The following is a 13924-nucleotide window of genomic DNA, read 5'->3' on the forward strand; positions in this document are numbered from 1 at the left end:
TTTGATGCTTTGTCTTTCATTAACTCGTGGCGTTTGAGATTAAAGAAAAAAAACAGCTGTCGGGACACTCTGTTCACACTGTTTATTGACCAGTTTCACACACATGAGGACAAACAAAAGACACACTGAATGAGGAACGCCCAGGCAACAAAGTAGACAAAACCGTACAAGCAAAAAAAAGTAAATGGGTAAAAGGTCTGAAAGAGTCTTGCATGTAGATCTAGTGGTTGAAGGCAGCTGTGGGTGGGCGTGGGTGGCCTGAAGCGTTGCAGTGCATCAGGTGTGACACTACAACACTGAGGTTAGAAAGTAACAAGGCTAAGCTGAGGGTGGCTAACAACAAATATGTTCCCCCTTCCCTGTGATACCACTCAGGGGTCTGGGTGTGTGCCCTTATTACATTTATGATGATGTACAAGCTTTAAAGAAGGTATCTCCTCAGATGCTGCCGAGAAAAGAGAGCAAAGTGTGAACCACCAACAACCAGGAAGACTACTGGATACAAGAACTTGGAAGGGGGCAGTCTGGGACACCCAGTCTGGGTAAGGGCTTATCAAGCTGCAGCATGGGTCATAGCTGTGACGGTCATACCATAATTACATGATTAAAACATCCTCATAAAGTGACTTGAAAGTCTTTTGAGGTGTGCTGCATTTGGAAACATTAACACAAACACACCTTGGGGATGGGGGTGGGTGGGGGGGAAAAAAGGTTCCATGCTACTGTAAAGCTGCACACTTTGATTTCCACGCGAGGAGCGACTGTAAAACGTCTTTAAAACGGTTTCCTATATGACTTCTCTAAGCGTGTGTTTAAAACAGGGAAGGGTCTGAGAGCCGTTGTTCAGTTCCCTCCCTCTTTCCCTCCATGAGGTGGAAAATGAACTTTGCTAGAGCGCCGATTGCCTCATGTTGCCACAAACCGTTAGTTTTCACCCCTGCGTATGTCAGGTAAAGAAAGCAGGCTATCTGCAACATTCATCTCCCCGTTTGAGAGGGGGTTGGTGGTGGGGGGGAGTGGGTATTGCGGTAACATCTGACTGTATTCCTGCATAAGAAACAGCTGAGGCTGATGTAATATTGCTGTGCTGTGGAACTTTAACTAATGATTAAGATACTTGCATTGTACATGGCTACGCTCACGTAGTCTCCAAATTTTTTGTGTAAGTGTGTTCATTTATTTTGAGAGGCGAAGGGGAGGGGGCTGAAAAAAAGTGCCGCAGCGTGCACTCTTTGGGAAGCAAAGCCACTGAGACATTCAAGAACATGGCGGTGCAATTTTTTTTGTTTTGTTTTTTTGTTTTTTTTAAAGCAAGTTCACTTTAAATATGTACGAATGTGTGTCATTAGGTGATTGGGCTTAATGTGTTGAGGCCCGGGCTTCTCCTTGGGCATTATCACTGCTGGCTGACCCCCATCTGCTGGTGGTCGGGCCCGGGTTCCCCCTCCATGTCAGCGTGGTAATGCTCAAAACTGTCGTCCTCTAAGTCTGGGAGACCCAGCAGCTAACAGAGACAAAGAGGAAGAGAATGCAGTGTTAGACCATGAAGTGTGTTTACGTTGTCTCTCTCTCTTTTTTTTGCTAACTAACATGAAGACAGTTTCACAAAGCAAACCAACTCAGTGTCTTTCAGAAGGAGCCTTTATGTCAGCGGTCTAGTTTCTCTCTCTTCCACTAAATAAACAATCCTTCCAATTCTGCTCAGTTATTCCTTGATTCACTGCTGAAAAACACACCTTGCAGTGGGAGCGTTATATAATATGATACCCCTATCACGTCTGTGCAGTTACAGCCAGAAGGCAGTGAGCTCAGTTTAGCATAAAGACTGGAAACAGCAGGAACAGCCCAACTCTACCTCGAAACAAGTAACACATTATGTAAAGCTTTTTTTTTGGAAACTAAACATTTTTCATTTCTTTGACTTTTTCTCCGGTTTTGACTTAATACAAAATGCCTTTTTCTCTTGTGTAACTTACTATCATTTAAATGTGTCTCCAAGCCTCACCAGTTTCAGGTTTGTATATTTATTTATTAACATTGATTAAAATATTATAAAATTAAACATTTTCATGCAGTTTTTTTTTTTACATACACTATTTTAAAAAAGGCAAAAAAATGTCCCAGTAATTTTTTTACTGTGTAAGTACGGTGTAAAGCATTAAATTTAGCGACAGCTGTTCAAATGAAATTCACCTGATTGATATACACTCAGTTTAATCCAAATGTATTTTCTTTCATGATTAATTATTTGAATAAATCTTTGATTTGATATATTTCAGATGCATTTTACACAAAATTATTGCTTCACATTTGTGACGGCAAAGAAGCGCTGTCGCTAAGAGTAGTGCAACTTGCAATACTTAAGTAAATAGATAAATGGATTTTTGTATTTGTGATGATAACCTTCAAGCAGTAACAGCCCGATCCGGTGGGGAGGTGTGGGAAGCCAGATCAGGCGCCCCCCTTCCGGCTCTCCTATCTTGTCCCTCTTGTCTTACTTCTCTCTATCACCTTTTCTATCCCTTTGAAGAAGTTAGGCTCTATAACTGCTAAAGAGTTAAGTATTATTTCTCAGTTGCAGTGAATAGATAGGATAAAATAAACTGTAGGAAACTGAAAAGAAGAAAGAATAAGACAAATAACAATTTAACATAAACCAGTGACACACTCCGGGGCCTGATCAACCCTGGCAGGGACTCCTTGGATGAGGGTGTCTAGTGATAATGCCCCGAAACACCCAATGAATCCAAGGTCCACTACTGACAATGTGTCCCAAATCTTAATACGATAACCTAGATCAGATCTCTAATCCCCCCCAAAAAATGGCAGGTTAGCTTGGGTAAAAGACCGAAAGTTGAGGTACACAACGATGTGTGCTGCTGGTAAAGTTTCTGGGCTGCCTTTCCTCATAACAGCCATCCCTCAAGATTCTCACCATTTAAAGTGTCATGGATGCATGCAACCACACAACTGAGATACTTAGGTAATATTCATTTGGTCTTTTATCTTATGTTTACGTTATGCTCTAAAGCTTCTGTGACCATAAGTTAACTAATTTGATATTTTGAGTTTACCTGTAATGCATGACAGCACTAAGCTATAGCCCAAATGGTGGCATAGACTTTGCTTTGCGTTGTTTGTTATTTTATATAGGTATGTTATATTGATTATATTTCTGCTCTTTCTGAGTTACCTGACCTCCACTCCAGTCCTTCCTGGTTTGAAAGAGGAGGCTGAGGGTGGAGCTGGTTTAAATGCAGAAGCCAATAAAGTGGACTGGACCATCTATTGTGATCATGCAGGGGGAATGGGGTTCTTCTTGAATGATGGTTAGCTGTTATCTCTTTAGTTTTCACCTTTGGTGTGTATAATGGTTTATTCATTTGCTATATAACTGGAGCTGTTTCTCATTTGGGCAGGTCAGTTTGTTGAGTTATGTTTTTGTTAAGTGACTTTTGAGTAGCGTTCTGTTAAGTTAACCTCTTTTATGGGCCCACTTGGTTCTTAAAAACTTTATTTTTGTTATTTTGAATTTTTGTAATCATCTTGTCATTTTTGGGGGTATAAAACCCATTTTTTTGAAGATTATATTTGTGCCTGTGTGTTCCTGGCTGCTTGGATCATGACATAAAGCAAAGCATTATTAGGGACTACAACATCTGGTCCTTTTACTGAATAATTTTTAAAAACTGATTACTGCTTGTTACACCTTTTAAATGTATTATTTACCAAAAAACTGCTTCAGATTTACATTTGGGGAAATAAAGATCATTTCTCTTATTCCTGAGAGACAAGAAAATTGCACAAATGCACAAAATCCTCAAGTGATAAACAAGCCAACAGTGAAATGTCTGATTTCTAAGAGTATGTGTTGTGATGATTTTGAGAGAGAACAGAATTATTCAGGACCGCAAAAGACGCAGCGAACAGAGCCGTGGCTGATGCAGTGTGTTGGGTACAAAAACCAAAAGTGAAACGCGACCCCGGGAACATCCCCGCTTCTGTTCCTTACAGGCCTGAAGGATGTGAAGACTTTCTCCAGCACCTCCAGCAGAGTCTTCTTCCCACAGGAGGAGATGTAGTCCTGGGCCAGCTGGAGGAAGGGAAGGCAGTCCTCGCTCTCACTCCACACATGCTGCACACACAGATCATGAAAATCTTTCAATTTCTGTCCATGCACTTTAAACACAATAGAGCACATGATGTAACAGTGTCACACTTCCTCCACTGGTGTAGCCTCATGTGGGCTGTACACAACTTAATTAATGGATAAGTGAGCAAAACTGAGTCACAGGAAATTCAGCACAGGAAAAAAAACAGAGCAATGCAACTAAATCTGAGAAAGACATGTTCTTTGTGTTGATACACGGTCTGTTGTTTTAATCCTCAGTGTTTCTTTTGCTTTTTGGGGGGATTTTTACTTCCTCACACTGCTTCAGTAATGTTGAGGTTCAGACTTTAGATCATGACCAATTTTGTGTTTTACCGCATGGTCAGTGTGTTTGGGATCAGTGCCATGCTTCAGATATGTTTTACATACAGTTTAGTTGGTATTTTATGTTAAATAAAAATCTCACTGTGCTTTTTTGTTTTCACAATTCCATCAGTTTTGACAAGATCCCAAACACCACTGGCTGAAATGATGCACCACATCATCCATCGTGTTTCACAGATGGCCGCAGATGCTCACTGTTGTGCCGCTCTCATGACCTCCTCCAGGCTGCTAGCAACAAACTGCCTAAAGATGCCATTTAAAATTGGTTCTTTGCTAAGTGTCCTGTCACATGTAGGCGTGACACTGGTTTGTCCTTTGAGTTAGGTTCTGCTTTTGATGCTCAGTGTTAAAAACATAGCTCTGAAAATGAAACACGGACCGGACTGAAAGTGAGTAAAAAAGCAGCCGACGTCCAAAGAAATCCTGGAGAACTGCTACTCAAGATCACATTAAAACATTTTTGGCTCCTAAAAAGCAAAATGTAATCAGATGAGGGGTGGCTTGAGGCTTTTGTACAGAATTCTTGAGATCAGACTACTACACAATTCCCATCTCTGTGAATTAGATACAATCTTCTTAGACAATAACGACAATAACTGCCTTACATTGTCTGTATTTTAGGTCAAAACGCACAAACCGCAGGTGCAGTTTCGAGTCGGGATCAGTTTACAGCGTGGGCTGACAGTTTAGGCACACCTCAATGGAAATGGAAGTGAGTGTGTTTATGGTCAGCACAAAAGCACGGTGAATTATCACCATGTAAATCTGATACATCAGATGTACGAGTTCCACGCTGATTAAAATCAGCTTCCTCATGAGCACATACTGTCGGCCACCTCAAAGCCTTTACAGGAATTGTTAGATAAATACTGATGACAAAGCCCATTGGAGCTGCTCTATTTGGCTCATGTTTATAGCTATAGTTTAATTAGAGTCTAAAGGCCACTGTGTTAAGTTATGTATTAGGCAATGTCGTCAGCTAAACCAAATCAAATGTGCAGAATGACATGGCAAAAAAGGAGCAAAAAAAACACAAAAAGTTGTTTTACATGTAGCCGTGAGGCTTTGTTGGTTGGTTGGTTGGTTGGTTATTGCAGCATTTGTGGTACAGTGATCATCGTTATCTGAACATCCTGGGGAAAAAGACAATGAAATTTAATCTCAGTTGAAAACTGAAAGTCCCTTGAGTACTCTTACTTCATTATACTGCGTCATCCGTTGATTAGTCCCTTAAAATCTCATCAAAAACTATCTTAATGTCATCACTGCTGATGATTCAGTGAAAATTCAAGATAAGAACTGCAAGAGTCAAGAGAGAGAGAGCGATTCTTGTGAAATGGTGCAACACAGCCCATGAGGGGGGGGATGGGGGGGGAGGGGGGGCGGCTTGAAAATGTAAACACGCTGTTACCAACGGCTCTTCAGCTCCAACTTTGCTGGGAATGCGCTCCACTTCAACCCCAATGGACGGACTCTCACGTCAGCCAGCGTCTCCACTGAAACAGCTGACCCCACCTACCAACCACAGCTGTGTGCGTGACTCTGTAATTGATTGTACGGCAGCTACAGCTCTGATAAGCAGAGGGGCGTCTGTGGAGTCACGTGGAACGTTCAATTCTTCTTGTTTTTCAGCAGCTGAACGCCACAACGGGTGATGTGGATTGCTAAAGACAAACACTACTGTATCATATCCAGAGGGAAATTACAGGGAAGGAAACAAATTATCGTTATGGTTATTGTTATGGTGCAGCTAAGTGACAAGATGATGCCCTGCGTGTGTGTGTGTGTGTGTGTGTGTGTGTGTGTGTGTGTGTGTGTGTGTGTGTGTGTGTGTGTGTGTGTGGAAGAGAGAGAGAGGATCAGAGAAAAACAGCATGTGAGACCTCCTGCTCATAGCAGTATTGATCGCGGGGAGAGTATAGATCTCAAGAGTCCTGCAGAGAGACAGAGAGTTATTCAAGCTTATTTAAATGTGCATAGCAGACGGTGAACTGTTAGTGTGTGTGTGTGTGTGTGTGTGTTAAAAACAGAGAGAGAGAGTGGCAGGCCTGCAGCAGTTGGCGAGCACCAGATTAAAAAGCTGTAGAAAACTGTGAGCTGAGAGAGAAACAGAGAGAAAAAAGGAAGTTGGTGCTAACAGACATCGAGTCACATGATGCATTTAAGCACCTGCGCTTTATGTGTGTCTGTGTGTGTCAGAGAGACTGGGTAATTAATTGTGCAGCAGCTATAAACGTCACAGTTTCTTCACGCACAGCGATGGAAAACCCCGGCTCTAATGCTGCTCTCCTGTCTGCAGGATAGTCCAGACGATGCTTGCAAACAAACACAACGCAGACAGGGACATAATGTGTTATTGACCGAGCAGACGCCCTGGCTCCTGGGTCATCACCATCTGCTCCCCGCCCTGTTGGCCCCTGTCACTGAGCAGGAGGAGCGAGGAGGGCGGGCCTGGCCTCTGGGGCTTTAGGACTCATAACGCCACCACTGCAGCACACTGATATATGATACAGCTATGCTTCAAGACAGCATGTGGCTGATCACAGCAGCGCTGGAGCTACAAAGACACTGAGCTTACAGCATAGCTGCAGTGTAGTGTGGTTGGAGGTTTGGGGCTTTTAATGAGCCCATCTAGTTTCTTTAGAGTGGTTAGTGCACGCTGTTTTTAAGGCAGAGTCTCTTGTTTAGCAGGGGCGTATCCAGGATTTTTAAAAATGTGGTGGCATGGGGGCCAAACGAGTCACGGCGGCCCCATCAAAAAATGGCAGTTGCTTCGAAGCACAAGATTCAACTGCAAAGAAACTGAGCTAAAAATTTCTCACTCTTGTCTTATTTTTAAGTTCACTTTTGAAAAGTAAAGAAGAGAAGGAACAGGAAGGCAGCGGATCAAACCACTGCGAGGCATATGAGCGAGGCCATTAAAAATTAAGGCTATCATTTTTTCATCTATAAGCAGCACTTTTAGTGCTTTAAGGCCAGATGAAAATTGCAGCCAGGGGTGGAGGATGGGTGTTTCTTCAACCACGCCCCTTTTATTTAGGACCTTTTCAGAGAAAACACCAGGAATCAGTGTTTCATCGCAGTCACAGCTGTTTGGATTATCTTCTAAGGAGGCACATTTAGTCACAGTAAATCAAGTGTTAGAAATAAAACGTCAACTGGTAAACTTTGCCGTGTCTAGACAAACATTTCTAATAAGAGTAGGCTTAACCTGAAACCCAGCAGCAATAACTCTTTCAAAATAAAAGCATGATGGCAAAAATGTAAAATATTTTTTGTATTTGTGACAACAAGCACTGGCCTTTAAAGTTTTTCAAGTAATAAAATTGCCTTCAAATAGGGGGGAAACATAAAAGCCCGAAATAGGAAGCTTTTATTTTTATTTCTAAATCAATTTCAATTTAGAAATAAAAATGAACTGTTTAATGTCGCAAAATCCTCATGATGGCGACGGCTTTTATTATGAAAGTCATAAGGCTTTCCTGTTTTGTGCCCATAGCAGAGTTGATTATATGCTGGATAAATAAGCAACATATATACTTTGAGGGGAAAGAAGGGCGGTTGGAGGAGGGGTGGGTGAGGTGCACCCAAACTGAAATGACATCATCCCCTCCTCTCCTCTCCCACATCCATCAGCTAGAAAACCCGGGGCCGAACGCGCACCTCCAGCCGAACCTCGACACACCTAGGAGAGAGCGCGCAGAGACGAGGCCTTGCAGGAGATCGAGCACTTACAAAGCTGTCGGTGCCGCCGGGACACAGCACGTAGAAAGAGACGCCGGGCTCTGCGTAAAAGTCCAGCCGCCTCTCGTCGTCCTCCTCGGCGAAGATGAGGTCGAAGGGGTTACCGGAGCACCACTTCTCCGCCGCCTCCACCAGATGCTTGAACTCCATCCTCTGTTATCCGCTCTGCGGTGTCCCTGGTGTCTCTGTCTCTTTGGCCGTCGCGGCGATGATGCTCAAGACGCAAAATAGGCCTAACAGCTGATTTGCCCGCAGCATCAGCAGCCTCCACTATACCGCATCTCCCTCAGTGCGCCTTCTGCATGGCTCGGGAATAAAGATAACGCTGTTGGCGCACACAGCCTAGCGGGGTCTGGCGCTCATCCGTGCTCAGAACCCCATTCCTCTCTTCCTCCTCACGTTATGAAATCAGCCCTTCGGTCGCATGCATGCATACGCAGGAGGACGCTGGAGAAAACGCGATGACGACGAGTGGAGCCGGGCAGCCGTCCATAACGGAGACGCTATAAGCCTAACCCTAACTTTCTCACTGCTGGCACAGGAGGATGACAACGCCAGCGAAGCGTTTAACCTGCTCTCATCACCCACAGAGCTGAGATCATGCGACAGCCTGCAAGTCCTGTCATACTTCCATATGAAAGAGTGTGAGGTCATCATATATTAATGGGCCATTGCTGCCATGGCATAGTTACTGGTTTCTAGTGTGCAAGCAATAAAAACACAGACACACACACATTTTCTCCGGTTTTCCACCCAAACAGACTTCCAATTTTCGACATTATGCCAACTGCATCTCTTCTGAAGGCCACCTGATGTGACCGAAAGCACGTGAGCGCCCGTCATCTTCAAACGGGGTCAATTGTTAGATTTATGTCCCACCGTGAAGTGGTATGTCCTCCCGAGACCCAGCCTATTCATTTATGTCCTCTGTAATGGACATTTGTTTTTGGGTCAATATCAGGACCAGTACTACCGTTCCAGGTCCTGATATTGATGCTCAATAGTGTGTTTAGGTGGCGTCTTTTAGCTCCAAAGAGGCAGGGAATCACAAGTTAAACTGAAAAATACTTTATTTAAATAATGGAAATAGCTCACTTGATACAGACTCAATGCTGACTCATTTTTGCAGTAAAATGATTAAGCCTTAATTATCACATTTGTTCATTTCACAATATCTGTTTTAGACAAAGGGAACTGTATGTGTGAGTCAAACTCAAAAAGGGCCACAAAATAAATAACCTGTTAAAAGTCAGCATGTCTTACATAGCAAGCACTGATCTTGCTATAATAATAAGCTGAAATAAGCACTATATCAGCTTTACTGGCAGCCTAAATAAGTGTAAAATATTTCCAAACTGTTCCATTTTCTTCTCTGTTTACTGAGGACCCTTAAAAACTATAGTGGCACGTAGCCTACACAGTACTGGGAACCACTCTCCTGCATAAACAGTGTGTCTACAGTGTTTACATTAATTACCGCTTCCATTAGTGCCCCCCGCCCCCCAGTCTGACTCTGCCTGCTCCACGGAGTCCTCACCAACAGGGGGCGAGCGACACCCGTAAAACTAGTAACTGTTGTACCTCCCATAATGGGCTCTGTCAAGTTGGAACGGGTCTAAGAGGAAGTCTGTTTGAGATAAAAGAATAATATTGGGGAATTTGGCAGATTGCGACAAAAAACAATTATTTATATTTGTTTTAAAATTGACATGACCGAATATTATCAGCACATGGCTTACTTCAAATCCCACCTGTATATAGCATCATGCTAATCTGATTCAGTCAGTAATGGTAAATAGATACAAACATCTACATATTCAGTGATAAACTAATATTACAGTATGAGGATGTATCTGCAGGGTGTGGTTTGAAAGAATAAATGAATAACAATAAATTAATAGAAATAACACCACTGGATTACTGCAGATCATATCAGTGGGAATGTAACTTTCCTACACTGACTCTACTTGATATAGATTGTTTATTCAAATTCAAATATCCAGCAGATCATTTTAAAAATAAGTATTCCTCCAGTCACAACCATAAATCCATTAATAAAATAATTAAATTGTACAAAAAATAGGGATAAAAACATTTAAAGATAACAGATAAAAGACTGTGGCTGTACCAGAAGTGTGCATGAGTGAGAGAAGATGATTTGAGGGCTGCATAGGGGTCAGAGGGTGTTAAAGGGTGCAATGGGGACCAAGGTCCTCCCGGACTGCAGCATGATGAGGAGAGCATTCTGCTCCTCTACCCAACCAGTAGGCTTTGGAGAGGGTGTCTAATCTAACTATCAATTCAAATACTGTACTTTGTACTCTGTATCATTTGTTCAGTGCCTGGTCTTTGTAGATCAGTTGTGTTATTACAAGCCAGGGATTTTAAACATATTTTATTTCATGGGCAAAGGTGAGCAGATCAATCCAAATATTAATAGTATCAATAACAACGCTGGTTTTGGATCGATACTTTGTTTCTATCCTCTAAGTTCACTGAATTGTGTGAAGTCACTTTTTTGTGAATTAAAACATATACCATATATAAAAATATACATATAACGGTATATATATCTACATGACATCTCAAAGTCTTTTTGTGTTGACTGTCAGGTCTATTTTATTCATAGCTTATAGCACATGTAAACAACATACGTTGTGCTTTAGAGACAGGCACATTTACATATCAGGTCTCCAAAAATAAACAAAATGCATAAAACGCTGAAAGGCATGTTTTTATTGTGTTAACTCGTTATTGTAAAATCACAGTGATTTAGTAGACATTAAAGTGTGTTCAGAATTTGCAAACTTCTGATGAGTCATACCTGGACTGGTGCAAGCTGAACTACCTCCAGATCAACGGCAGTAAAACCAAGGAGCTGGTGGTAGACTTCCACAGGCACAAGCATTCTCCACTGCAACCACTGAACATCCAAGGTATGTTTTTGAGGCTGTGGACAGCTACAGGTACCTTGGTGTTCATCTGAACAACAGACTGGACTGGACTCATAACTCAGACGCCATCTACAGGAAAGGGCAGAGCAGGCTGTACCTGCTGCGGAGACTCAGGTCGTTTGGAGTGGAGGGCCCACTCCTGAAGACCTTCTATGACTCTGTGGTGGCCTCAGCCATCTTTTATGGTGTGGTCTGCTGGGGTGGCAGCATCTCTGCTGGGGACAGGAAGAGACTGAACAGGCTGATCCGAAGGGCCAGCTCTGTTCTAGGATGCCCTCTGAACCCAGTGGAGGTGGTGAGTGACAGGAGAATGGTGGCTAAGCTGTCATCACTGTTGGACAACATCTCCCACCCCATGCAGGACACTCTGACAGCACTGAGCAGCTCCTTCAGTGGGAGACTGCGGCACCCACGGTGTGGGACGGAGAGATTTCGCAGGTCTTTCCTCCCCACTGCTGTCAGACTCCACAACAAATACTTTAACTGATCAAACACATATCCACAAATGTGCAATAACACTAATGTGCAATAATCTTTTCTGGCATCGTTGTATTTTTACTCAGTTGTATATAGCATTTGTATTCTATCTTTATCTTATTGTATATTTTATTCTATTTTATTCTACTGTATATAGTATTTTATTTTATTCTATTCTGTACAGTTGTGTACTGTATTTATTCTTATTGTATTCTAATTTTTGCTTCATAACTTTTGCACTGTCCACTTCCTGCTGTGACAAAACAAATTTCCCACGTGTGGGACTAATAAGGGTTATCTTGTCTTATCTTATAAATCATGATACACAGCTAAGCTGTCTTTATAGATGAAAAGTATCAGTATCTGTATTGTTATCAGCAATACTGGCCCTATATAGTATTACATAGTATTACTCTGTAGTATGAATGGCAATAGGGAACGTCTTTACCAGAAGAAAAAGCCGCTAAATTATAATATTAAATATTAAAATACATTTTAAAGGTAAAGTATTTATGCCGTCCTTTGCATTTTTCAAAGCCGTCCAGTAGTCCGAAATGGAGTCTTTGCTTGGCCAATTCTGGCCCCGAGGCCTCATGTTAGACTAAGCTACCCACCGCTATAGATCCTAAGTAATTAAAATGACCAACAGCTGTAAAGCGTGACTCACACGTCAGTAAAATCCCCCAACTGGTGCTTATGGCCACTGATCAGTGGTCATTGATCGGTGGTTGCAGATCAATGGTCATGACAGTTTGCAATGATCAAGAAACTGACGTCAAAGCCCACTGTTCATTCAGTGCGGTAGTTTCAGTCATTGTGTAAATGGACTGTTTATAAGTCTGTGAAGGTTCTCAGTCATCCAGGTCATCGTAGTCAAAGGAGCTTGCAAAGAAAAGCGTCTGGACTTCTTTAAGTTACTTGAAGACGTTTCACCTCTCATCCGAGAAGCTTCTTCAGTTCTAAGGTCAAATGGTGGAGAGTCCCAGATATAAACCTAGTGGGAGTATCCCCTCACGGAGGGACAAAAGGACCCCCTGATGATCCTCTAATCGCCTGAGCCAAGGTGTGGAACTGGGTGTGGGTCCCAATCAGCCAGAGTTTCGGGTGAGTTCATTGTGAAACCTGGCCATCTGACCTCAGGAATTCGCATGATAAGGTGGGGCCAGGTTTCACAATGAACTCACCCGAAACTCTGGCTGATTGGGACCCACACCCAGTTCCACACCTTGGCTCAGGCGATTAGAGGATCATCAGGGGGTCCTTTTGTCCCTCCGTGGGGGGATACTCCCACTAGGTTTATATCTGGGACTCTCCACCAGTGTTGCCAACTTAGCGACTTTGTTGCTATATTTAGCGAGTTTTCAGACCCCCTAGCGACTTTTTTTTTTAGAAAAAAAGTCGCTAAAAAAGACATTACAAAAAACAATAATTGCTAAAAGAAATTTAATTTGTAGTTCTAAATAAATTCTAAATGCATTTAGGACGTTTTTTGCTCACTTTATGTCTCGTCCACGATGTTATTTCTCTCTCCAGCAGCATAGGTTACAATTACATTAGCATGACCAATTATGCAAATTAGGTGATGACGTCATTTAGCGACTTCTAGCGACTTTTAGGACAACCAATAGCGATTTTCCTTACTGAGGAGTTGGCAACACTGCTCTCCACCATTTGACCTTAGAACTGAAGAAGCTTCTCGGATGAGAGGTGAAACGTCTTCAAGCAACTTAAAGAATAGTGATGTGCGATACCACTGATTTCCTTTCCGATCCGATACCAAGTAATATTCAGGGTGGTATCGGCGATACTGATCCGATACCGATACTTTGTACAAAAACTTATTTTATTTATTGTATCTCAAATTATAGCGTCATAATGATTACAGGTAATCAGATTACTTGTTCTTATCACTTAATAATGCAGAGTTCATCATATAGAAATAAAAAATCTGAAGTTGTTATTTGAACTATTTGCTATTTGAACACCTTGCCTGCCTGCAGCACTAAAGGACTCCGTGACAGACGTTTGTCTCGCCCTAGCAGCACCTGTCCCTCTCCTCCTCTTCAGTTCGCCTCAACATAAGCTCGTCATATTCTGTGATATGATTTACTCTGAGGTGTTTGACAAGGTTAGTGATGTTGCCACAACCATACATGCCAACCCTCCCGATTTTTCCGGGAGAATCCCGAATTTCAGTGTCCCTCCCAAAAATCTCCCGGAGCCACCATTCTCCTGTTTTTCAACAGAACAACAG

General features: G+C 42.4%; 1 protein-coding gene across 1 annotated transcript; it reads right to left on the reverse strand.

Annotated features, from left to right (window-relative positions):
- Window positions 1-67: 67 nt before the first annotated feature.
- Window positions 68-8806, reverse strand: mturn (maturin, neural progenitor differentiation regulator homolog (Xenopus)). The gene is made up of 3 exons (XM_085148069.1): window positions 8231-8806; window positions 4013-4135; window positions 68-1504 (listed from the first exon to the last, which is right to left on the reverse strand). Exons 1-3 carry the CDS (start codon window positions 8387-8389, stop codon window positions 1397-1399), a joined length of 390 nt encoding a protein of 129 aa, XP_085004195.1. The 5' UTR covers window positions 8390-8806; the 3' UTR covers window positions 68-1396.
- Between the last annotated feature and the right edge of the window lie 5118 nt (window positions 8807-13924).

Source organism: Neolamprologus multifasciatus, chromosome 22 (assembly GCF_963576455.1).
Source record: "Neolamprologus multifasciatus chromosome 22, fNeoMul1.2, whole genome shotgun sequence".
In the NCBI taxonomy this organism is placed as follows: domain Eukaryota; kingdom Metazoa; phylum Chordata; class Actinopteri; order Cichliformes; family Cichlidae; genus Neolamprologus; species Neolamprologus multifasciatus.

Bases quoted from the DNA above. Each gene is read 5' to 3' on its own strand.
- mturn (XM_085148069.1), bottom strand. From the start codon at position 8,389: ATGGAGTTCAAGCATCTGGTGGAGGCGGCGGAGAAGTGGTGCTCCGGT. The intron at 4,136-8,230 runs GTAAGTGCTCGA...CTGTGTGTGCAG, and splicing joins CCGGCGGCACCGACAGCTTT to CATGTGTGGAGTGAGAGCGA. The intron at 1,505-4,012 runs GTAAGGAACAGA...TGTCTCTGTTAG, and splicing joins TCTTCACATCCTTCAGGCCT to CTGCTGGGTCTCCCAGACTT.